This window comes from Nicrophorus vespilloides, unplaced genomic scaffold, assembly GCF_001412225.1.
Source record: "Nicrophorus vespilloides isolate i.1.1-1 unplaced genomic scaffold, Nicve_v1.0, whole genome shotgun sequence".
NCBI lineage: Eukaryota > Metazoa > Arthropoda > Insecta > Coleoptera > Silphidae > Nicrophorus > Nicrophorus vespilloides.
In genome coordinates this window covers 15,641-39,715 of record NW_017099042.1, presented here as the reverse complement: position 1 = coordinate 39,715, position 24,075 = coordinate 15,641, and the positions used below count along the sequence as shown (strand labels likewise).

The window sequence follows — 24,075 nt, the reverse complement described above, 5'->3', positions numbered from 1 at the left end:
TATAGTTTTCAAGAAAATCACTAAAATGTGATAGTTTTTCATTAGTTAAATTTTGCAAATTACAGACAAACAGATGTAACCACAGTGATCTTTGAATTCTCGCTACATTCCCCAAATATTCAAGTTTCATATGCATCTTTTGGATCTAATCTATCTATTATAGTTTTCAAGAAAATCACTAAAATGTGATAGTTTTTCATTAGTTAAATTTTGCAAATTACAGACAAACAGATGTAACCACAGTGATCTTTGAATACTCTCTACATTCCCCAAATATTCAAGTTTCATATACATCTTTTGGATCGATTCTATCTAGTATAGTTTCCGAGAAAATCAACAAATCTAAATACATCTTGCATTCCCCAATTATCCAACTTTCATATACATCTTTTGGATCCACTCTATCTATTCAAGTTTCCTAGAAAATCACTAAACTTGAGACGTTAGCGTTACATTTCCATTATTTTATATTTGAATGTGAATGCACTGCCAAATGTACGGAACCGACAATAATTGAATACACGATTTCTGCTAATTATCATTAAACATTCCAATCATTAATTTCGATGACTAATCTAATTGGCGATTGGGGAATCCCCCCCGAAAAGTCTTCCGGTCAATCGATTTTTGTTCGAGATTAGAAGAAGCAAATTGAACATGAAATATCGAATCCAGTTAGAATGAACGTGCAAAAATGTATGTTATAATTGCTGCAAGGCATATCCACGAAAAAAAGTTTATATCGCGGGGTAACGGGTCCATCGTTCATTTATCTCTGTTGTTATGGTAACCAGTAAATAAATTCGCATAGAAACCGGCGCCAGAGACGACGATGATGATGATGATGACGCCGATGGTAATGATGTTGCTGATTATTATTGGGTCTTTTCTTTTTCTTTTCGTGTTATTGCGGCGGCGGTCTTCGTCGAGGAATGGCTTAATAGGAATCAGAAGAAAAAAAATGACGGAGGAAACTGGTTCAGCAATTTATGAACGGATATTAGAGGGATGGAGTGGAGCGATGTGGAATGGATGGAAATGCGTATGTATTTATATACAGACACATGTTGTGTGGAATGTTAATTGTCTCTTTGGACTAATAATAATTATTAATAAGTGATCTGAGGAGGCAAGGTCAGGAACATCGGCTCACCGTTTATTTCATGCTTGTCGCGCATTTGACGCAGAAATAGAGAGCTGCTGCTGCCGCTGCTCGTTCCACCACCTTTCATCCTTCCTTCAGCAGATCCAGAGCAAAATAGCAAACAATTCCAACAATCCATACTTTATGTTTACCTGCAACTTACTTCACTTTGCAAGTGAAATCGATCCTAGAAACAATACAATGTTTTTCAAATTTGTCAGTTGATTACAATTGTCAATTACAGACAAATCATAATAGCCACGTATCTGTCAATTGGAACACTGGAAAGCTTATATATTTGCCTTTCATTAGAGTATTAATTGATATGTATGCTATATATGGTAAATGAGAAAACCGATAAAAAGTGAAGATGCTAGATAAAAATATTGTTTTCAAATTTGACAGTTAAATTGACGGATAATTCGTAAAAATCACGTAGATTCTAGTAGGCTTGTTATAAAGCGTATTTCTTAAACTTTAATTGGATTATTAATTTATATTTGAGCTTTGTGTGGTAAATGAGAAAAACGATCGAATGTGAAGACACTGCTGTTTTTCAGTTAGAAAAAAAAAGTTTTCAAATTTGACAGTTAATTACATTTTGTCAACTGTCAATTACAAACAAATCGTAATTGCTAAGTAATTGTTAATAGGCTTATTTTCTAGAAAATCAGGAAAAAAAAACGAAATATTTGAACATCTCCATAAATACTTAACATATCTTTTTCAGTTTTTGAAAATTGAAAAAAAAAACTTAAAAACTGAATCACTAAATTAACAAATAAAAGTATTAATAGCCGTACATTTCTCTCTACATTCCCCAATAATCCAAGATTCATATGCATCTTTTGGATCTAATCTATCTATTATAGTTTTCAAGAAAATCACTAAGTAAGCAAGTAAGTTAAGTAATTGTTAATAGGCTTATTTTCTAGAAAATCAAGAAAAAAAACGATATATTTGAACATCTCCAAAAATACTTAACATATCTTTTTCAGTATTTGAATATTGAAAAAAAAAACTTAAAAAGTGAATCACTAAATTAACAAATAAAAGTATTAATAACTGTATATTTCTTTACTCTTCAAAACTTAAAGAATAAGAAAGTTGTAATGATAAAGCTGTAAGAACTGAATCTATTTATGTGTGTCTGTTGTGTATCGTATAGTTGTATTGTCTGAAATGATAAATGAGAGGATGCCGTTGACTACGAAGGAGAGGTTTCAAGCGTACTCGAGACTCTTTTCTCTCGTCTTCATCGTTTCGAACCATCATCATCATCATCATGATCATCACCATCAATTGAATCTATCCGTTCGCCGTTCCGTTCCGTTCAGTTGATGAATATTACGCGCCAAATCCGCTCTCGCGTTCAATTAAATAATTATCCCCCCAAATGGAATATTCCGCGGCCGAAGAGATGATTTCCTCGAAAGCACAATCGAATTAGATTGACGGTCGTCGTCTGAAGAGGTGGCGGTCGTAGGAGGAAGAGGAGAGACGCGTGTGTCTCAATTGCATTTAATCAAACACGAGGAAGAGGGGGACGCAGATTCCAATCTCGGATTTCGAATGCTGCTGCTGCTACTGCTGTTCCCAAAGACGCACTTATTACATATACCCAGTCTTTTGTCCGATACTCATTTTTTTTTCCTTTAAATTTGTTTTGTTTTCTCTTCTTCGCTGCTTTTGCCATTTGTTTTTTTTTGTTGTTGTTGTTGTTTTGTTTTGCATAATCGTTAGCGCGCCTGATGAACTCTAGCGGAATGCGGAGAATTTTTGCAGCGGATCGCATTGACCTTATGCACGTTCTTCAGTTTCCAGGTTTGGAGGCGCCGTTGGAGATGCTCGACGTCGATGCACGAAGAGCGGTGCTTCCGACGGACGTCGATCTGGATCATCCGTCTAGAGATCTCCTCCGTAGGCTGCTGGAAATGGAGCCGACGAAGAGGCTGCGCTCGTTGCGCACCCTACACACCATAGCCTTCTACAAAGATTTCAGCTTCGAGGACGTCAGAAACAGGAAGGTGGTGAGTGGAATTTAACAATTTTTGCATACAACGAATTCCAAATATCGCAGATAAGTCCGAACGAGCTGATGAGGAGATTCTATCCGCACGGTTTCCAGCGTTCCTCTTCCACGATTCAGGTGGACGGTTTCGATGCGGACATGATCGAGACATGATTTTAATTATAATCGATATATCATTTAGTATTAATTATTTAGTTGTAGTAAATTGAAGATTATTTTTAGAATCGATTAGCGTTTTCATTATTCCATCCGCAATCTTTTGTAATTCGTTATCAGCGTCTTCGGGCGTCGCTCGTGTGCGCGCTCCTTCCTAAATTGGAAACGTCGTGGCATTGAAAACAACCTCCACTCTGCTGATGCTTTAATTTGACGATAATTCCGTTTTTTTTTATTATGTAATTACGCTCTGAGCGCGAACATTATTAACTAATTATTTAGTTACACTCTCAAAATATCCGTAGACGTAGCATATCTGTTGACTCGTTTTTCTTACGTTCATTTTATTGAAGGAATGCAAGAAAAAAATGTAATATTAATAAACATAAATTAATATTTCACAAATGACTAGAATTAAACGATTAAACAAACTTTCATTAATCTTATTTTAAATGTGAATTGGTTTTTGAGATAGGCCACCAAATTTGCACTATTTAAATTTTGATTTTTTTTTTAAACTATTTTGAATTGAGCGCACTTTGCTGATGCTATTGTTATTAATGTATGCTAATCAATCAATGCGAATGTGGGGGTTGTTTAAGCGTTTATGAAATGCAAATGCAATCAAATTAGCGGCGTTTCTTTTCGTCCGATATCGGATGACTGCAAATATTTGCTTCTGCGAGTAAATTAATTTCTACGATGGATAAATCTTCGTGGATGTTTGTGTATTTATGTGTGCGAAGCGACGTTGGGTCTATTTTTAAAAGCGGCGTTCACGTATCGATTTCCTTTCGCACATCCTTCGAACGCGACCACCCCTCCGGTTCGGGGGGATCTTGCGCAATCGGGAATTCCGATAAGATCCGTGCATTTCCCTCGCGACGTCCACCAGGATTGATTGATCAGGAAAGGTGAGTTTTCTTTGGCAAATCGGATTGTTCAATTGTTTATGCTGTTGTTGTTATTTGTAGATGCCGAGCTCTAGGAAGATGATCCTGGGGCACGTCATGTCCGGGCTCTGCTCGAAGATGAACCGGACGAAACAGCTGCCCGCCGATGTCATGGAAACACCTCTGAACAGATGCCTAAACACCTTCGACATCACGTTGCTAGGTATGCTGTGTATCGGATGTAGATTGTTTTGCTGATGTGGCGTGTTTCAGGTGTGGGGCACATGGTGGGCGCCGGTATCTACGTGCTGACGGGGACTGTTGCCAAGGAGATCGCCGGACCTGGAATCATCATCTCGTTTCTGCTGGCCGGTTTGGCCTCGCTTTTGTCCGCTTTGTGCTACGCAGAGTTCGGGACGAGATTGCCGAAAGCTGGATCAGCTTACGTTTACACGTACATAAGCATAGGGGAGTTTTGGGCTTTCGTCATCGGTTGGAACATTCTGCTCGAACATATGATAGGTATTTTAATTATATTCGTTTGGTTTGAGTCAATAACTTTGTTTCGTTTGTAGGGGCTGCGTCCGTGGCGAGGGCTTGGAGCGGTTACGTCGATTTCCTCTTCGGCGGCGTCATCAGCAACGCGACGCTCTCGATAACAGGGGAAATGCACGAGGAGTTGCTGGGGAAATACCCGGATCTTCTCGCGTTCGTCGTCTGCATAGTGTACGCCCTGCTGCTGGGCATCGGGGTGAAAGGATCGGCGATCGTGAACAGCTTCCTCACCGTGATCAATCTGAGCGTGATGGTGCTGGTCGTGGTCGTCGGATTCTATTATGCCAACGAGGAGAACTGGACGACGCCGAAAGGAGGATTCCTTCCGTACGGCTTCAGCGGTGTTCTGGCTGGAGCGGCGACGTGCTTCTACGCCTTCGTTGGGTTCGACAGCATCGCGACCAGCGGCGAGGAGGCAAAGAATCCGAGCTTCTCCATTCCCATGGCGACGGTGCTCTCGATGGGCATCGTCACCTTGGGCTACATTCTCGTTTGCGCTGCTTTAACACTCCTGGTACCTTATTACAATATTAGTGATAGTGCGGCTCTGCCCGAGGCGTTCTCAGGCGTCGGCATGCATTGGGTCAAATACGCCATCTCCATAGGAGCCATCTGCGGCATGACCACCACCCTCTTTGGGTCCCTCTTCTCGCTGCCGAGATGCATGTACGCGATGGCCAGTGACGGACTGCTCTTCAGCTTCTTAGGCGACGTCAACTCGAAAACCCAAGTGCCTCTAACGAACTTAGTGATCTCGGGCGTCTTCTCCGCGACGATCGCTCTGCTCTTCGATCTAGAGAAGTTAGTCGAATTCATGTCGATCGGAACGCTACTCGCGTACACCATCGTCAGCGCGTCCGTCATCATCCTCAGATACAGACCGACCCTATCCCCGTCACGCTCCATCCTCACTCTGGGCTCGGAAATGTCTGTCTCCACTTCAGAACCAACAACGCCCTCAGAGATCGTCAACATGGCCGGTACTCTTCGCGTCAAATACAGCTGGTTAACACCGGTCCTTGGTAACTGCGAACCTGGAAGCGCCGTCTCCACCTCCGTCTTCATTTACACCGTCTTCTCCGGCGCCCTCTGCATCCTCATCCAAGTCTCTTCGCGCGACTTGAGCAACGGCATCTGGTGGACCATAATCTTAGCGGTCTCTTTCATATTCATCATGGGAGCATGTAATTATCAAAAATCGTAAATTCTTCAAAAATCTTCAAATTTCACTGTTTCAGGTATGCTGGTCATCGTGGCGCACCACCAGAACAACGAGGGTCTCAGATTCAAAGTGCCGATGGTACCATTCCTTCCCGCCCTCAGCATACTGTGCAACCTCGAGTTCATGATCCATCTGAACATATTGACTTGGCTGCGTTTCTTCGTCTGGATGGTCCTCGGAATGTTAGTATACTTCTTGTACGGAATTCACAACAGTAAAGAAGGTGAGACGATGTCCACTTATTCGATGCTGATGAACTCCTCGGAAGCGGTCAAAGAGAAATGGGGAGCGACGACTCGGACCAACATCAAAGGCGTTCTGACGCGTCGCAAATCCTCTACGGCTGGTGAAAGGAACGCCATCATCGGCGACGAAGACGACGACGTGCCATAAACCAACTCTTCATTTATCTTTGCGTTTCATTTCGTAGAAGCACTTCATTTTCTAGGCTCTCCGTGTAAACTAAGGCATATTATATCAAAAGAAATACAAAAAAAAACAAAAACAAGGCGCACACCTGTTTCATCAAAAGAGTAGAGAAGAGAAACGCACTCGGCGTAAATTACAAATTTGACAATAATAATGTTTGTTGGAATTTGCGTTCGAGAGAGTCTGGATTTAGAGGTTTTCAGTTAATTCACACTACTAGATGGAGAAATTATATATATATATTTAAAGTTAAAATATAATATTTGTTGAACAGAATGCCTAAGTATTTATATGTATAAATGTATTAAAGAAATATGTCTATGTAAATAATGAGAAACATCCAGAATGTACGAATATTTTCAGCGTTAATTCCAATTATTTCTTTGAAAGTAAAAAGACAAAGCACCAACAATCTTCTACACATGTACAATACTCATGTAATAAAGTATATAACGTTCCCTAAGCAATCATTAAATATTATGTAATTTCAGCATCGCTAATTGCAAATTACAGATCGTAATCAAAAACTAATTTTAATTACAGGTTAGCTATGAATACTAAAGGTGGCGCTGTTTAGGTAAAAGAGGTTTGCATACTTCCACCAATTGCAAAGCTCGGAATAGTGACAGAGGTTAATTATGACAGATTAATTGTCAACGTGCACTCAGACGGTGTCAAAATTGGAATTTTCGCGATTTTCCGATTTTCATCAATTAAATCGAACCTTCTAAGTGGAAGGACTGAAGCCGCAGCCGAAGATGCTAAGGAATTCGATTTGCTAACACTCGTATCACCGGATTTTTCAGGTGAGTGTTGTGAGAACGCACGATCAAAACAAAAACACGACAGTCTGCATCACTGACGTGTCCATGAGCGTTTACCATAATAGCTGATTGTTGTTAGCAGGAAAGTAACAGCAGGAGCCAGCATGGAGAGGAGACGTAACGTGAAGGGCAAAGATTCGAGCTCGAGCATGGAAAATGGGCAGACCATGAAGAGCTCTTCCAGTGGCAGCCTGAAGGGTGATGGAAAGAACATTGCTCTGCTCTTTTTCTTGTACACGCTGCAGGGAATCCCGCTCGGCCTGAGCGCTGCCATACCGATGATCCTGCAGAATCGTGGAGTCAGCTACAAGCAGCAGGTAATACAATTGTTTTTGCCTGGCTTCTTAACCGAATAATCTCATTTGTGGACTTTTTGAAGGCCGAATTTAGTTTTGTTAACTGGCCGTTTAGTATAAAACTACTCTGGGCGCCTATTGTAGATTCAATGTTTTCCATGCGGATTGGTAGGAGGAAAACGTGGATGGTGCCCACTCAGTACCTGATTGGGGCGTTCATGCTTCTGCTGAGCAGTCACGTGGATCTGTGGTTGGGGGCTGACGGAAACGAGCCGAACATTGGTATCCTGACCGCACTGTTCTTCTCTTTGAACTTCCTTGCCGCCACTCAAGATATCGCCGTCGATGGCTGGGCTTTGACCATGCTGAAGAAGAGCAACGTGGGGCACGCGTCCACCTGCAACAGCGTCGGCCAAACTGCAGGTTTCTTCCTCAGCTACGTCCTATTTATGGCCTTGGAGAGCGCAGACTTTTGCAACAGTTACCTGAGGACTGAACCGGAAAACGAGGGTTAATACTGCATTATTATTATTTCTTTTCCTTATGTTAATTTAAATTTTCTGCAGGCATCGTCACCCTTGCCGGTTTCCTGTACTTCTGGGGCTGGATATTCCTAATTACGACGACGGTCGTGGCCTTTCTGAAGAAGGAGGAGCATCGCGACGAAGACAATTCTGAAGACAACAGGGACCTAAAGAAGGCATACTCGAGTTTGCTGCAGATCCTGAAGCTGCAGCCGGTGCAAACGTTGGTGCTCATCCTGTTGACAGCAAAAGTACGTTGCGACGAAATTCGTGGCCTAGTTTTCATTTACGCATTTTCTCGTAGATAGGCTTTTCCGCCACGGACAGCGTGATGACTTTAAAGTTGGTGGAAGCCGGAATCCCGAAGGAGAGACTCGGTTTGCTGGCGGTTCCATTGATTCCCTTGCAAATTGCGTTGCCCTTGGTCATCGCGAAATATACAACAGGTAAGAGGAGATATCGCAGTTTGTTCGTGTCAGTAACAGTTGACATTACGAATGATGGACGAACCGTTTTCGGTATTGAACATGAACCACGACTATTTCCTGCAAGATCTGTCGATGGCACGACGGGAGGCTGCGGCTCGAATCCTCCAGCGTTTCTTTAAATATCTTTATCGGAGATGCTTGTTCGGGCGAGTCCGGAGGAGGCTCAGGGAGTTATCCCGCGAGAATCCCAGGATGTTGTTTCGTAAACTCAATTTGGGCGGGAGATTCGATCGAGCTTTGAACAACAAGTTCGTTTTTCGACTGAACGGTCAACAGTTTCCTCCGACGATTATATATAAAGTGATTACTAATATATCGGTGTTGAATGTGAACGATGGCAGCATGATAAAGCCGAGCGACAGCTGCTGGAGGTTTTACAGGAATGTCGGTAGCGCCGAAGCAAAACGCACGACACGCGTTGTCGCGAAGAACAAGCATCGCATCAAATGGATCGAAGAGAAATACATGTGATTTTTGTTTTTTTTTGCTTGTTGAATAGGACCGAAACCGTTGAAGGTGTACACGAAAGCGATTCCTTATAGGTTGATGTTCGGTTTCGTCGCTGCTTTGCTGGTGTGGATCACGCCGAAATTGGTGCCCGATGCCTCGGAGGGTTTACCCGTCTACTATTACGCACTTCTTTTGATTTGTTACTCGTTGCATCAAGTAAGTGTTTTGTTGAAGATTCGATCTAGGAGTGCGCTCATTTGAATCGTCTTTTGTTTTGGTTAGGTTTGCGTTTATAGTATGTTCGTATCGTGTATGGCGTTTTTCGCGAAGATCAGCGATCCTCTAGTGGGCGGTACCTACATGACTCTGCTGAACACGGTGACCAATCTGGGCGGTAATTGGCCGGCAACCTTATCCCTCTGGCTCGTCGATCCACTCACGTACAGGGAATGCGTGGGCGGGGTCAACAACGACGACAACTTGTGTCGCACTTCGCTCGAAAAGGAGGTTTGTTTATTGTGTCCACCGCTTGCATTAATCTCACTCTAATTTCGCTCTTCTTTCGGCAGCTGTGCGCCAAGAACGAGGGTAAATGCAGCATTTGGTTGGACGGTTATTACGTGGAAACTGTTGTCTGCGCAGCAATTGGTTGCCTGTGGCTGCGCTGGGCGCGGTCTCGCATCCAGAAGATCCAATCGCTGGACGAGGACGCCTGGAGGCTCTCTAAACAGACAAAATAACAGTTACATTCATCAACATTCCATCGGGGCTACACGTACACGGACGATTTCGCAGTGGCAATCAACAGTTAGTGTTCCTACCGATTTCTAACGTTTCTTTTGTAAATTATTATTTCTTTGATTTTCGTTATTATTCGAGCACCATCAAGTTATTATCAAAGTAATAATTTCAGGTGTGAATTTTGTTAACGTTTTATATGTGTATATGGGAATCACGACGGTTCGGTCGATTTGTGATTGATTGTTAAGACAGAAGAGGTATCATTTTCTTTTTTTCTTATATACGGAAACCTTGTGACAATACGAAGAAATGCGTTTAGTTTTGATTTATCCATTCCGTACGTCTCAACTGCATCAGCACCGTTTGTTATACAGTTTTTTTAAAATAAGAAAATATATTTTATAATAAAATAATTATATAAATTAATCGTATAGTCGAAACAAAACAAAATAAATATCAAAGTATTAAAGAGTGTTGTCTTTTGAATTGGATTTATGACTGTTTTTTTTTTCTTGTACAAATTTAGTAAATTTCAGGTGCAGAGAGAGAGAGAGAGAGGATAAGATTAAATATATATAATTTAATAACGATAATAATGAGATATTAATACTATTGTGTTTTTCTTCTTCACTATGCAGCAACGTCGAAGAACTTGTCGATTTTGGTGACCACTTCGTCCGGTTTGTATTTGATGTACTTTTCAGGATTCTTCGTGAATTGAACGACGGAAAAGCTGTGAATTCAATTTAATTAATTAATTTATGAAACAAGACAAAGATAGTATTCGAAACTTACATATTGTAGAAAGCATTGTATTTGGGTATTATGTACTCCTTGTTATCCCTTTTCAAACTTTCCCGCAGCTCGACGTCAGGAATGGAATAGCCCCGTTGCACCTTCATCATCTCTTCAATCTCCTTGTTGAAGCCCTGTAGAAGGTATACTAAGTGTGAATATTTCGAGGAAAGTAAAAGTTATTTCGTCTTACAGCAAATTTCTCTTTAAGGAAGGCTCGTTCTTTGTCCTTCAATCTGTCGGTGTGTTGCAGATTCACCGGGAAATCATCCGTGGTTATGTAATTAAGAAGTTTATTCCAGCTGATTGAAAAAAATAATAAGTTAATATGTAAATAATGAATAGATTATATATAAATACCTTTGCAGGTATGCCTTCTTGTGTTCCTGTATTGAATTGTAATAGTACTCCTCGCACTTCGGCTCCGAGATTAGATACAGTTCAAGCAGATTGCTCCTCTGCAGCGACTTCAGCACGTAATTATTGTTGTTCAATCTGAAGATGGATTTGAGCGCTGCGTCGCTGTACTGCTCGCTCTTGCTTATCAGAGTATGATTCAACTGCACAAGAACCTTTTCTGTAAACACGAACAGCATGATGTATAAAGAAGCCTCGATCTCTTCCGCGCAACATACTTATGTAGAGGCCGATGTACGCTTTGCTCTTATCCGACACGTTGAGCTTCTCCAATTGACTGCTGTAGTTGGGGTCGTCTGCCAGAACTCTTCCGATGGTATCCATATACTCCAAAAGCTGCTCCAAGAACATGAGAACGTTGCTGGTGAGTTCGTGCACCGTTCCATCCTTGGGCAGTTGCGACACCGAGTCCAGACGAAGACTCTCTATGAAATCGTCCAAAGCTTTCACACCCTAAAACACATTTTTTTAATTCCCAGAACACAATTGCACGAAGATTACGTTACCGTCGCATGGAGCGTCCTCAAGATCGAATCGAACTTTGATCGAACGTTCGCGTCGCATTCTTCAAACGTCCTCTCGAATTCCGGCTTAAGGGAGAGAAGCTGCTTCAGAATTGGGAATATTATGAGGACAGCTCCGAAATCGTGTCTGCTGATGCAACGTTTTGCGCGAGCTGCGATGTTCTGCAAAATTAGAAGATCACATTTGCAATTGCGCAAAGATACTAGTCCGATCTCACCTCGCCGTCCTGGACGATGTTGTCCATGGCTTCCCTGACGATCAACTCGAAGACTTTGGCCTGATGATTTATAGAGATGACTCCTTTCATCAAGTTCTGCTCGTTCTGCATCAACTTGTGCAGAGCCAAAACGCACACCAGATAATTATCCATCTCCTGTTCGCTATCCAATTCCTCGGTCGCATTCGATGGATCTGCTTTGTGGAGATCGCATTCAACTAAAAATCTAATCGAGAGTATTTCTTACCGAGATGTGTCGAGGATCTGCGACCGCCCAGAGTTAAACCGGTGGAGTGCTCCAAAGTCTGAGAGGCCTTCAGCAGCATACGATTGGCTTTCTTCTCGAAGACCTGGTGCAGCCTCCGCGTCGATGGTTTCCTAGTGGCCTCGTGACGATTTTGAAATTTCGGCCTCTTAAATATCCACATTAACGTTACACTATATACAATATCAATTTAAATTGCAACATACAAACATAGGTGATCCCATCCCGCCGTGATTGCTTCCCCCGCTTACGGATCTCTGATGGTTCCTCAGCAAGGTCATCGACTTCTGCAGAACGCTACCGCGGACTTTACCGTACACCGTCAGGAATTCATCCCTCTGGTTCTCCCACAGCCAATTGGCGATTTTGATCAAATCCTGCATATGTAGATCGGGAATCTGCGGCGGGGCACTCGGTACATCCTCATTTGAAGTGTCCTCATCGTTGTTCAGCAAATTCATCAGAGCAACAGGCAGCATAGGTTTACTATGCTTATCCAAAATACATTTGAACTCGAAATGCAATTTATCGCTGCCTTTATTGAACAGGGAAGCCTGAAAAAATCAACTATAATTTTGTACTTGAACCACTCACACAAAGCCACATACCACATTTTCCAATTCTACACTTTGTGGGATGTGTTTTTCAAAGTACTTCTGTGCTCTGGCCAATCTATTCAAAGACTGTATGTACAATTCCAGATCTATGCCACCCTCAGATACAACTCCAGGACCTTTCTCAATTATATCCTCAACACGAGAAGACACTTCATAGAAACCAATCACATTGTCCAACAGTTGCAGGGTTCTGTCAATGTCTGTTCAGTAATTAATATGATCAGTCTATGAATTAATATGGATATGCAATGAAATATTTACTGTGTTGCGATTTCTGTAGATTTTCTGTTTCATTGTAGACAGGTAGGATGGTGTCCTCGAGGCGAGATAGCCTCTGCTCAAATGTGTTCAGAATGGTGTCTATGCCTTTGGCCATCTGTGCACTCTTCGTTATCCTCTCCTGAAGAAGCAACAAATTTGCTTGTTCCTTTAAATGATATTGATGAAACAATATTATTATCCTAACATTACTTTGACACAATATTATATTAATCTACCTTCTCCAGTTTATTACTTATTTCGAACTTCTTCTCGTCCATCATATTCATATTGTTGTTATTGCCACTATCAAATTCGATATTGTTTACGTACACTGAATGTTGTGGACATAATTTTTACATGGATGGGCGAGCCAACAATATCGGAATCATACTCAATTGGATTCAGTGATTTTGATACCGTTATTTCATACCAGATGTCATTGCAATCAATTGCATATCATACTTAGTCCACTATAAGTACATGTACTTAGGTATTATCGGATACATGATACAAATTATATTTGTACCATGGTATATTCGAGTTAGTGGTTGATTTTATCCTTCATGTTTGAATGCGGATTATAGTCGAATGGATAAAACAATTAAAACAAAACTCGTTGCATTACCCAAATATCTAACTTTCATATGCATCTTTTGGATCAATTATATCTATTATACTTTCTGAGAAAATCACTAAAATGTGGAACACGGCCTTAATTTTTCGGATATTGATTAGATTAGAAGGGTTTCCCCACAGATTGGATGATAACAAATATGAATTGTTTATAAAAATTAATATAATAATACATTTACAATTAAATTATATAATAAACAAGCATTTTGGGCAACGAAAACTGCAGGACTAGCGTTAACCGACAAGTGTAATTAATTTAATACTTTAAATTGAACGTCGAATAGAAATATCATGAATTCTTATTGCTCAATGAATTGCCGGTACATCTACGCTGCTGGAATACTCAGATAAGTTATATTTTATAACGTTAAAAAGGAATTCATATTGTGCCTGGAAAAAGAAAGAAAATGAAGCAAATACGATAAAATTTGCAGAACGAAAGCTTCCTTACTAGATCATCCATGAAATCGTCCCTATAGTATCTCAAAGATCTAATAGTCGTAGAGACATTGCACATTTGCTCGTTGGTGAGTTGATCGTGAACATCTTGGAAGGTCAAAAGTAAACCGCAACCTTTGGCCCCGTCACTGAAATTCAAATAAAAACCATTGGTGATATGTGTCAAGAAAAGAAATGAAATCAGAAATATACCTGCAAACTAAAACCACGTTCCTGTCGATTTCCGAACTCCTGTAAATATCAAAGCACTGCAAGAAGTTCTCATAATTCGGAAAATTGTTGCTGGGCCACGCCTCGAAGTGCAACAGAGTCACGCTGATGTTACCGTCCTTTCCTCTCACTTCCAAATTGTATACCTGTATAAGCGGTTCCTCACTGAACTCTAGCAGATGAACGGAAAGTACGTTGTCCAAAACGAACGGGTTACCATCTTGGGGCCAGAAAACGTTCTGCAAATCGAAGGTAATGTTAATCAGTGCGGCTTTTAATGAAATTAAATTTAACACTTGCTTCCAGGACATCTATGGTGTGCAGCACGAAAATGATCTCGGTCTTGTGCAGATATATCAATCTCCAGAAGTCGAACACTGTGTTGCTTAGTGGTTGTTGCGTGCAGATCATCGATTTTGCCCTTCTACCGCTGATTTTCACCGCTGCGATGTAGTAGGATTGATCGTCCGAATGTAACCTATCCAGATAAAGCACTCCAGTTCTACCTGAAGAAGCATATTTGTATGTTAGTACTAATCATGACCGTTTGATGGAATTGCTTACTTCTGAAGGGTTTGTTCTGGTTCCGATGTTTCGCCTTGTTCAACTCGTAACCAGGCTGAACGGCGCATCCCATCACGCCCAGCCAGTAATTGTTGTCATTAACGTATCGGAGCTCTTCTTCTGGAATGCGAGTCATCAGCTGGTCCATGTGCAGATTGGTGGATTCGCCGTTCACCAGCTCGTTCAGCGCGCAGTAGACGAACTTGTATTGCAGCTGAAAAACGGTAAATCGCAAGTAAGTTTGATGTTTCATCCACTTTAACGATTTTACCAATTCGCTCAGCAAGCGTTTTCGTTCCTTCCGAAGTTGAGCCAAAGTCATGGGAACATCGATTAGCATATTCCACTTGATTTGCTCCCACAATCTGTCCACTAGTATATAGACACCAGTCCTGTTGATACCAGCGCTGAAACAAATATACACCAATTTGTATTAGCTATTGCTACCATATTTCACTAAATTGACAATTATTTCTTTTCGGAATTGTGAATGGTGAAAGTCAAAAAAGCACCTGCAATGCACTACCACCGGATAACTCGTATTTTTATAGTTTGCGACGACCCTGACAAACTCCACGAAGGAACTCGGCCTGACGGGAATCTCGTGATCTGGCCAGGCGGTGAAATGGAACTGTCTGACGAGTTTGCTGAAGCCCTCCGCGTTCCTCAATTTGCACGTCCTCACTGTGTAATCCAAATGCACCTGCACCTCTTCCAAGGACACAGCCAAACCGGCGGTCAGGTTCATTGCGGTATCCAACTCTGGCCAATATTGTGTGCCCTTGGTGTTTCCATTCTCCACGAGGTTCGTCAACATCACCACAACGGACACTTCATTCTGCCAGACCATGCGCCAAAAGTCCGAGACGCTGTCCGCGACCGGACACTGCGTCGCTATATAAGAGTTCTCATTCTTCGAATTCTGCAAGAACCAATGATAATAGTATTCTTCGCGACCAGAAATTTCACTTACCTGCAAGAAATTAGCGTTGATGTACCATGAGTCAACATCGTCCGGCAAAAGATCCAAGTGTACGTGCGTGCTGTAATCTGAAATGCGCAAAGATTGTTTTCGTTTCGAATTGAAACTTAGTTAATGCTTTACTGGGCAGGATGTTCCTGTAGCGGTTCTTCTTTTCGAAATTACGGCCGATAGTTTTCGCATTCTCGTTGTACGGAATCGACTTGAATTCGGTTTCCAGCATGTCCACGACGTTCTTATCCTTGATGAACATGTTTAGACTTGCAGCGCTCAATTGGTTGGAGGCAATCCTGATTAACGGCAGCATCTGGTACACCTCCGATAAGCTTTTCTTCCTTGAAATCGATGTTAAATATTATTTTATGTACTGATAACATGAGATGGACCATCAGAAAAAAGGTTTTCAATTCTGGATGCTTTAACACATAATTTACCTAAATAGTTTGAAGTAGAGCAGAAGTATCACCAGAATGATTATGATAGTCACGGCAAAGCAGACTACTAGTATTATCCACACAGACGAAGTATCATCATCGGGATTGCTAATTAATATACGATTTTGCATACAATTATTAACCATAGACTTGATTTTCTCGCCCAACACCTCTTTATTCTTATACTTGCTCTTTAAGTATATGTTAAAATCAGTTTCCGTCGTTAAATTGATCTGGATATCTTGGAAACTCCGAATATTTGTATCGTAAAGTATAGTACCGTTGAGCGCCTCCACGACAATTGTGCTGCAATATCCAGCGATATAAGCTATATATTATAATGAAAAATCAGTGCAGCATCTTACTTATTGGAATCTGTCGTCATAAAATCTACTTTCTTAACAAAAATGCTAAACACATCTCCCCTCTGACATCTCACCTCCGTCAACTTTCCCACTGGGGGATAGACCATCATGATGCCAGTTGCACTAAAGACAACTTTTCTATTGTTATAACCCAGCACCGTTACGGATTTAAGATCCAAAGTAAAATTCGTGTTAAATTGAAATTCATTGCCTTTGAACGAGTGATTCGCCAATTTCCCTGCAAAGACAGTAAAGCTACTTATTTTAGATCTAGTGGATACTCTTCCCATAATCGTCCCATTCGTATAGTACTTGACAGCAGTCACATTTCCTGAAACTATTACACAAGTTAATATGATTTCGAAACACCGTTACACAGCAGTTGCAAATTACTCAGCGTCTTTTGTCTTATTGTAGATGACAAATATTTAACCTTTTTGCCATCCAAAAGTTCCACCTGCAATAATGTTAATATTAAATACAGCTTTGGCAGCTACTATATTATTACCATAATAATGAAATTACTATTTTCTTTCAAATTATCGATTACAAAACTATTTCCAGTTATATTTTCTTCCATTATACGTTTTGCATTGGTATAAAGAATCCTATAGTTTTTCGCCACTTTATCTTTGTCCCACTCCAAAGTGAAGGAATTATACGTCACATTCGTTGTGTATATATTAACTAGAAAGAAAATAAAATTCATATTAGACCCAACTATAAATGCCTCAATTACTTAATTCTGGGGTTGACAGACTGAAAACGTTGGATTTACATAATCCATCCTTTGATGTTACCTGAAAATACAACACATTATATACATAAAAATATGCAATCATATTAAGATACTGACCTGTAAAATTATTTTATCGTTATATTTGAATCCTTCCACGTAAGCTAATTTATTCGTCTTCAATACTTTACTACTCTTATCATTAGTAGAATTATAAGTAATTATATACTGATTCGCTTTGCAATAATCTTGAAGTGTCCATAAGATAATTATATCATTGAAATATGTAGCAGCCTCCAATTCAATCCCTGAAAACAGAAAATACATACTGCGCGTAGATATCATAATATAAAATAATTACCGTCCAAATATATATTAAAAGGTTCGGAAACAAACATAACATTATTTCCCTTATTAAGTTGAATCTGAAAATAAAGTTTTTCATTCTCACAATTGCATTCACCATTCTTGTGTAATATATTACCTGTATTGGGTTAGTGGGATTCGAGAAGTTTTTAAGTACGATGTTATCCATAGTGTTATTGATTGTATCATTGCCGAAGATACGATTATCTGTTACGTATCTGACGTAATAATGATCCACTACATCTTCAGATACTTTTAACTTCAATTTAACTTCGTTCATCATCGTTTCTGATGTTACAGTCGCTGAAACAAAATGTATTTATAAAACACTTTAGTTTTATTCCATAGACTTACTCATTGCTGGTGTTCTAACATAAAATGTATCGGATTCGCATTGGGATACTCCAAAAACCTAAACATACAATCAATGTTATTGATATATTTGTATTTGAATTTATAAGGAAACAGATACCTTTACTTCTAATTCGGTACGATTTGAGATCTTGAAATTATGTTTGCACTTTAAATTCTCGCAATTCACACTTGTTCCATTAACATGTATCTTATATGGCCCTTTGCAGGTACTGGTATTTTCTATATCCACCACAATCTCATCGAAAAATGTACTGAAACTATCTAAAGGGAGTGAATCGAAACTATTATTCGTAAATATCGCCTCAAAAATGATGGACATACCAATGTTGAGCTTTTTTGCTTCGATTGTGTATGGCTGCAGCAATGGGAGTAGCAGCAGTAGGAAAAACTTGAATTTCCTCATGTTCATCTTCAAATGTGATGCATGAGACTGGGGCCAGCTATTAATCACAATCGAAGCCATTTCAATTCACCGATAATGTTATGTTATCTGTAAATAATTCGATATGAGCTAATCAGCTGTAGGTTGAAAAATGCGTTAGGCGCGGTAAATAAATATTGCAATGGCACTTTTACTAGATTAGAATTGGCAAATAGGAAATGATTAGATCTGCATATCGGGACAAAAGATATCGATTGAATAAATGTGATGTAATGAATTATTTAATTATTTCCAAATTAAGTATTTTACAATATTATATCTGTTCAATTAAATAATATGAAACTATAAATAATTTTTGCTTAATTAATTACTAGGTTAAATTTTGATATTGATGATGATTGTTTATCGAACGATTTTCTGTATCGATGAAAAAACTTTCGCGATATTCGATCTGAGATCCCATGAACACTGATTTTTGATCACCTTTAAATATAATATCTTTCTCCATTTCATCGCAATCTGGATGTACCGATAGCATGGGAAATACTTGTTGCTTCAAATCATCCTCTAGGCCTCTCTCTTCTTGTATTTCAGGTTGAATCACGCTTTGTTTTTTCCTGTTCTCTAAAGACTCACGGTGCATTCTTCGAGTCCTAAATGTAAAAGAAAACTGCTATCAATAATAATTCTATTTCTTTTAAACCATAATAAATTGTTGATTCAATATCTAAAATTTAAATTTTCGATAATGCAATTGAAAATATATATATTCCAAAGATTATTTTGTATATCATATTGGAAAAGAGTTTCAATTGTATTATCATTACAAAAAACAAGTATGTGTTATATTTGATGTATTAATTTGTGATTGAAATCAAATAAATCAAATATAAGAATTTACATGAGAAAACTTACTGTTTAAGCTTGAAGTAGAACAGCAAATTACACATGATGAAGATAATAGTCACGGCAAGGCAGACTACTAGTATTATCCACACAAACGAAGAATCATCGTCGGATTTGCTAACTAATAAACGTGTTGCCGAACAATCATAAAGAAACAACTTGATTTTCTCTCCAAACGACTCTTCTTTGCTATACTTGCTCTTTACGTATATGTTAAAATCATTTTCCGTCGTCAAATTGATCTGGATATCTTGGAAACTCCGTATATTTGTATATCTCATCGAAAAATGTACTGAAACTATCTAAATGGAGTGAATCGAATCTGTTAATTCTAAATATCTTCTCAATAATGAAGGACATACCAATGTTGAGCTTTTCTGCTGCGATTGTGCATGACTGCAAAAGTATAAGGAGCAGCAGTAGGAAGAACTTGAATTTCCCCATGTTCATCTCGTAATGTCACTCATTAAATTGTCCTTTGTTGATTCGATATGAAATAATCAGATGGCTGTGAAAAATGCAATGGGCGTAACGATATTCCTTGCAAAAAAAATTATACAATATAAATCTATTAGATTAAATATGCAACATATTCTTATCGCTAATAGATATAAAATGACACTTTAATATTTCCATTAAAGGATTCGAGTAATCGCGAATACTTACTTCTTTCCAACTTCAACAACTAAAAATCTAAGAATAAGGTTGATCTCTTTTTACAGGATTGTTGAAAAGAAGAAGTTGGATACTCCTATCCTCTATCGAAAAAAAAATAATGGATTGGAATTGGGAATTACGAACAATCAATGTACAAATAGTTACTTAAAAACTGGTATGATGTATTTAATTATGTGGGAATACTAAATGTTTATTTAAGAGTGTAATGGCAATATGAAGACATGAGTAAAATACTATCCGTTAAATTAATCTGTTTAATGGTAAGACTGCCTAACTAATGACTATTTTGAATCTTGTGGTGTAAAGTAATTATGTTTTAGATTTCTTGTGCGTGTCTTCGCGGAACGCGTATGTTGATGACCTGTCGATGATCCATGGGATGCATTAGTTCCGCTTTCCGCTTCCATTCCATGCGTCGACTCTCGTTCTTCCTACGCTTCCGGTCCACGTAACCAATAACGCAACTGGCAGGTATCCAGATGAGAGCTGTTACCAGGACAACGGTACCAACAATATTGTCGCGCAGGAAGAGCAGCACCTTGTTGATATTGATATCTTCGATGATATCCCAGAAACGCTCGACCACATCCTGGATTGTCTTCTCGCAGTTGCCTTTATTACAAAAGCCTTGTATGCAGGGCGTACCATCGGGCAGAATGTCAGCCGGTTCCACAGGAAGACAGCTCTCGTTCATGCTCATGCGGCAGCATCTTCTGCATGCGTTCAAAACTACATTAAAACAACAACAATGTTAATTATGTATGTATGCTTAATATGTTACATCAGTTACTTACTGGTATCGCACATGCAACTTTGCAGACCTTGCGTTTCACAGTAAGGCGTGCACTTTCCGCTCCGACATTTTCCTCTCTCCTGGCAGTCGGTGCCATCGGCGACGGGAGGACTTCGGGGACACTCGGCTTGGTATCCGGTGCAAACAGATTGCTGTTCGCAGGTCGCATATTGCGCCTCCCTACACTTCATCCCTTTCTGCATGTACTGGCAGTTCTGACAGCAGGGCGAGTTTTTGTCGCTGCAAACTGCACCCTGACCCCGCCTCAACTTGCAATCCTTGTCGCAGCAGGCATCATTGTCCTCTGTTCCTAGAAGACCCGCGTCGCATTCCTCATCCCCTTCTACACGCAGATTACCGCAGAAACTCTCCTCCGGCTCTGAAAAGCATCGACCGGATTTCGCTTGCAATACTTTTCGAATGGACCTCAAACTGCAAGGGGAGAATCGCTTGTTGTTTACGTCATATCCGCTCACACTGTACGTGTACATTAGATATGAGCCCCCTTGGCTCGCGCTAGGCGAGCACTCCGGTATGTCAGGATCGTGTTCCGAGCCCCAATTGTGACCAAATTCGTGTGCCGTTACAAGATCTGCTTCGCGCGTGATCACCCTCTGACCGTAATGATTCCTACTCGAACTCAGTCCGGAATTCAAGTATAGAGTATATCCGTTTTTAAAGTACTCTACACAGAAAAACACATAAATGAATACATTAATAACCCCAACTTTTAATTACTGTACACCCATATGTTAAGTAGTAAGGAATGTTTTTTGATATCTTTCAACCTAATATTTGTAATTTAGTTTAATTCAAATATAAGAAAGTGTTGGAACAGATTAGTTGAAAGATATACACATATCCTATGAACTTTGTAAATATTAGTTCGCTTTGTGAATGAAAATGTTGTGATACCTGGGGTGCAGATGCCGCCAACGGAGTTCCTCCGCGGCGACCCGACGTAGGCCAAGCCCAGAATTCCGCCCTCGAACTTGAGGTCGGTGAAGAGGTGCGCCAAACAAAAGTCTTTGTGGCTGTATTCCCGACTAAAGACCTTCGTTTTAGCGCGCGCAGCACAAACAGAACAGAGACAATGGACACCATTTATGATCAGTTAGTAGGCATATGAAAACCGGTAAGCGTTATTAATGAGGCTATGCAATGAGAAAACTGTACTGAATAAGCGTAATAAAGAAAAATAAAATAATAAATAACCCTTGGAACAGATGCCGCCATGCGAGCTTCTACGGCTGGACGAAATATAGGCTAACCCGAGGACAACGGAATCGCGCGCCAGGAACGTTTGGTATGTGAATAAATGGGCCAAACAGAAATCCTTGTTCTGTCTTTGCCGTGAAAAGGACTATAAAAGAAACAAATAGAGGAGAGAACGAGAAACGTAAGTGCAAAACATAACAAAAAAATAAATAATAATGTTGAAATGCAAATCATAGGTATCCTACCTCCAGAAGATTTCTAACATCCCATTTGTCCCTCATCATATTGTAATGAGCTTCGCCTGCCCTGACACGGGTCGCTTCATTGTGTACCACGATCTTCTTAATAACGAAACCCATGCCTTTAAAACCGTCCACCTCCTGCCTATCGTGCCAAATTGTATCGTTGTATATCTTATGCACACGATCTATCAAGCTTATCTGCAATTCAAAGACAATTATAACGATTCAAACTCAATTTTCACTGGAATTTACTAAATAATTGATGGTCGTTTTCGTGTTGCTTCCGCCCATTTCTTGGAAGAACCTGTAGTCCGCCACAAGTAGGAGAGGACACCTGGTTTTCGTGGGAGTGTATTCGTATTGATCAACCTGTCTCTTCTCCCTGTGAACCTCGGATGTCCAAGGGCTAGGCTCCACATCCTCGTCGCTCTCCATTTCAGCGCCTTCCTTAATATACCCGCAAGTCTTCGGTGCAATATCCGCGTAATCCTTATGATCCCAGCTAAACTTTACATCTGATTCCTTATAGGCAATCATCGTTCTATTATCCAAATGCGGCAGATGCCTCCAAGACGGCTGCAAAAGTCACACGAAACATTAGCAAATTACAATACAAGCAAATAAAAACGTACCTCTATGTGATAAGTCTCGTCAGGCAAATGAATGCTACCAGTCATAACACCATCATCAATATGCAGACTGGCATGAGATGAAACTTCCCCAAACACTCTGCCATCATAAAACTGGTCATGATCCAAATGGACTGTGGTCTCTTTGCCGTCACCATCCACTGTGTAGGCTTTAAAATTGGAATGCAGAACACCTCTCTTTGGGGTCAAGATCACCCTGAAGTTCCTACCCAGAGCATCAAAGTTAACTTCTTTGATTTTATTGAAGGGATGGTCACTCTCCTTCAGTCCCCTCTTCACTATCTTGTGAGTCAGCTTATCAGCATGGAATGTTTCATAATATTTAAGGTTTTTGTGAATTGCTGCAACTACAAATGAATGCATTCATTAATTAATAATAAATAACTACCATTGTTGTTTTAATACCATTCAAGCAGACTGCAAGTAGTAACAATACTGTTGGACAAGAAACTATCTTTAAAGCCATTGCAAAACGTTTAATTATAATCTACCATAATAAATATATATATTGACCATCATCTACACTATTGTTGACAAATAAACTACCCACAAGAACTGTCAGACAAACGTCAAAACAACACAGCTGATATTTCTGTAGTACCGATCGGTGCCAGTAGGTTGTGCTAACATAAGTATGATTCATACTCGTAGAGGAAAGAAGAAGAGTTTCATCTTTAAGCCATTATCTAAGCGATAATTAAATCTGATTACATAAATGTATTATTCTTACGGTCTAATTGAATCTGTTCGTCGTGCGATTTCTTCGTCGGTTTTCAAGCCGGAGACGAAGATAAATTAAGGAGCGCTTTCACGTTTCTTTTACTTTCTGTACATTAATTACTAATTTGTTTTTATTTTACAAAAGACAAACGTTTCTAATAGAAACAAGCAAGTGTCACCAACTCAAAGATATACATAATTATTATCATTTTGGAGCAAATTATAATTATTTTCATTATTACGTATTTTGATTTTATCGCATTTATTTGATAATGTTTTGTCATCATTACGTGCTTGATTAAATATTTGGGAATTCTCATTGTAAAATACGTTCAAAGTGACACGTTTTAAGATAAGATTACGTAATTGAGATTTCGTCAAGGCTTTCGCACATAATATCGGCGATAAAAAGTTTGGAAAATTTGATTTTGTATTTAAATGAATGCGCGTAGTCTGGAAATGTTGCATCGAATCAATTGAATTCGATGCAGTATGCAAAAAAAATAATTTT

At 39.7% G+C, this 24,075-nt stretch overlaps 6 protein-coding genes across 11 annotated transcripts; 3 read left to right on the top strand and 3 right to left on the bottom strand.

Moving 5' to 3' along the window:
* The first annotated feature begins 2,643 nt into the window (after positions 1 to 2,643).
* On the top strand, positions 2,644 to 3,686 carry LOC108563905 (serine/threonine-protein kinase S6KL-like). 2 transcript variants are annotated; one of them, XM_017922718.1, is made up of 2 exons: positions 2,644 to 3,171; positions 3,225 to 3,686. In XM_017922718.1, the coding sequence occupies exons 1-2, from the start codon at positions 2,896 to 2,898 to the stop codon at positions 3,327 to 3,329; spliced, it is 381 nt and encodes a 126-aa protein (XP_017778207.1). In that variant the 5' UTR covers positions 2,644 to 2,895; the 3' UTR covers positions 3,330 to 3,686. The 2 variants fall into 2 exon arrangements, with proteins under 2 accessions (XP_017778207.1, XP_017778206.1); XM_017922717.1 differs by having other exon boundaries at positions 2,644 to 3,174.
* A 376-nt stretch (positions 3,687 to 4,062) lies between these two features.
* LOC108563903 (cationic amino acid transporter 4) lies at positions 4,063 to 6,898 on the top strand. The gene is made up of 5 exons (XM_017922712.1): positions 4,063 to 4,246; positions 4,307 to 4,448; positions 4,499 to 4,747; positions 4,801 to 5,964; positions 6,019 to 6,898. The coding sequence occupies exons 2-5, from the start codon at positions 4,307 to 4,309 to the stop codon at positions 6,393 to 6,395; spliced, it is 1,932 nt and encodes a 643-aa protein (XP_017778201.1). The 5' UTR covers positions 4,063 to 4,246; the 3' UTR covers positions 6,396 to 6,898.
* Positions 6,899 to 6,986: 88 nt separating this feature from the next.
* Positions 6,987 to 10,173, top strand: LOC108563904 (acetyl-coenzyme A transporter 1). Of its 2 annotated transcripts, none has more exons than XM_017922714.1 (8): positions 6,987 to 7,237; positions 7,335 to 7,572; positions 7,635 to 8,061; positions 8,118 to 8,326; positions 8,380 to 8,521; positions 9,063 to 9,229; positions 9,296 to 9,520; positions 9,583 to 10,173. In XM_017922714.1, exons 2-8 carry the CDS (start codon positions 7,360 to 7,362, stop codon positions 9,751 to 9,753), a joined length of 1,554 nt encoding a protein of 517 aa, XP_017778203.1. In that variant the 5' UTR covers positions 6,987 to 7,237; positions 7,335 to 7,359; the 3' UTR covers positions 9,754 to 10,173. The 2 variants fall into 2 exon arrangements, with proteins under 2 accessions (XP_017778203.1, XP_017778202.1); XM_017922713.1 differs by having other exon boundaries at positions 6,988 to 7,237; positions 7,338 to 7,572; positions 9,583 to 10,171.
* Positions 10,174 to 10,356: 183 nt separating this feature from the next.
* On the bottom strand, positions 10,357 to 13,251 carry LOC108563896 (exocyst complex component 7). Of its 2 annotated transcripts, none has more exons than XM_017922703.1 (12): positions 13,088 to 13,251; positions 12,852 to 13,017; positions 12,582 to 12,790; positions 12,180 to 12,527; positions 11,956 to 12,121; positions 11,709 to 11,905; positions 11,473 to 11,652; positions 11,185 to 11,419; positions 10,910 to 11,126; positions 10,743 to 10,851; positions 10,550 to 10,683; positions 10,357 to 10,487 (listed from the first exon to the last, which is right to left on the bottom strand). In XM_017922703.1, the coding sequence occupies exons 1-12, from the start codon at positions 13,136 to 13,138 to the stop codon at positions 10,385 to 10,387; spliced, it is 2,115 nt and encodes a 704-aa protein (XP_017778192.1). In that variant the 5' UTR covers positions 13,139 to 13,251; the 3' UTR covers positions 10,357 to 10,384. The 2 variants fall into 2 exon arrangements, with proteins under 2 accessions (XP_017778192.1, XP_017778193.1); XM_017922704.1 differs by having other exon boundaries at positions 11,709 to 11,902.
* A 296-nt stretch (positions 13,252 to 13,547) lies between these two features.
* Positions 13,548 to 19,860, bottom strand: LOC108563901 (receptor-type tyrosine-protein phosphatase epsilon-like). 2 transcript variants are annotated; one of them, XM_017922710.1, is made up of 23 exons: positions 19,626 to 19,714; positions 19,273 to 19,565; positions 18,841 to 19,010; positions 18,297 to 18,465; positions 18,073 to 18,236; positions 17,955 to 18,012; positions 17,719 to 17,903; positions 17,596 to 17,659; positions 17,355 to 17,542; positions 17,238 to 17,298; positions 17,007 to 17,185; positions 16,892 to 16,955; positions 16,499 to 16,835; positions 16,134 to 16,439; positions 15,823 to 16,034; positions 15,691 to 15,767; positions 15,230 to 15,639; positions 14,989 to 15,124; positions 14,718 to 14,931; positions 14,454 to 14,659; positions 14,136 to 14,392; positions 13,936 to 14,071; positions 13,548 to 13,874 (listed from the first exon to the last, which is right to left on the bottom strand). In XM_017922710.1, the coding sequence occupies exons 4-23, from the start codon at positions 18,436 to 18,438 to the stop codon at positions 13,791 to 13,793; spliced, it is 3,480 nt and encodes a 1,159-aa protein (XP_017778199.1). In that variant the 5' UTR covers positions 18,439 to 18,465; positions 18,841 to 19,010; positions 19,273 to 19,565; positions 19,626 to 19,714; the 3' UTR covers positions 13,548 to 13,790. The 2 variants fall into 2 exon arrangements, with proteins under 2 accessions (XP_017778199.1, XP_017778200.1); XM_017922711.1 differs by lacking the exons at positions 18,297 to 18,465; positions 18,841 to 19,010; positions 19,273 to 19,565 and having other exon boundaries at positions 19,626 to 19,860.
* A 208-nt stretch (positions 19,861 to 20,068) lies between these two features.
* LOC108563900 (ADAM 17-like protease) lies at positions 20,069 to 23,574 on the bottom strand. 2 transcript variants are annotated; one of them, XM_017922709.1, is made up of 7 exons: positions 23,250 to 23,574; positions 22,827 to 23,191; positions 22,447 to 22,770; positions 22,198 to 22,392; positions 21,650 to 21,788; positions 20,736 to 21,419; positions 20,069 to 20,670 (listed from the first exon to the last, which is right to left on the bottom strand). In XM_017922709.1, the coding sequence occupies exons 1-7, from the start codon at positions 23,308 to 23,310 to the stop codon at positions 20,258 to 20,260; spliced, it is 2,181 nt and encodes a 726-aa protein (XP_017778198.1). In that variant the 5' UTR covers positions 23,311 to 23,574; the 3' UTR covers positions 20,069 to 20,257. The 2 variants fall into 2 exon arrangements, with proteins under 2 accessions (XP_017778198.1, XP_017778197.1); XM_017922708.1 differs by lacking the exon at positions 21,650 to 21,788 and adding an exon at positions 21,950 to 22,097 and having other exon boundaries at positions 20,070 to 20,670; positions 23,250 to 23,573.
* Between the last annotated feature and the right edge of the window lie 501 nt (positions 23,575 to 24,075).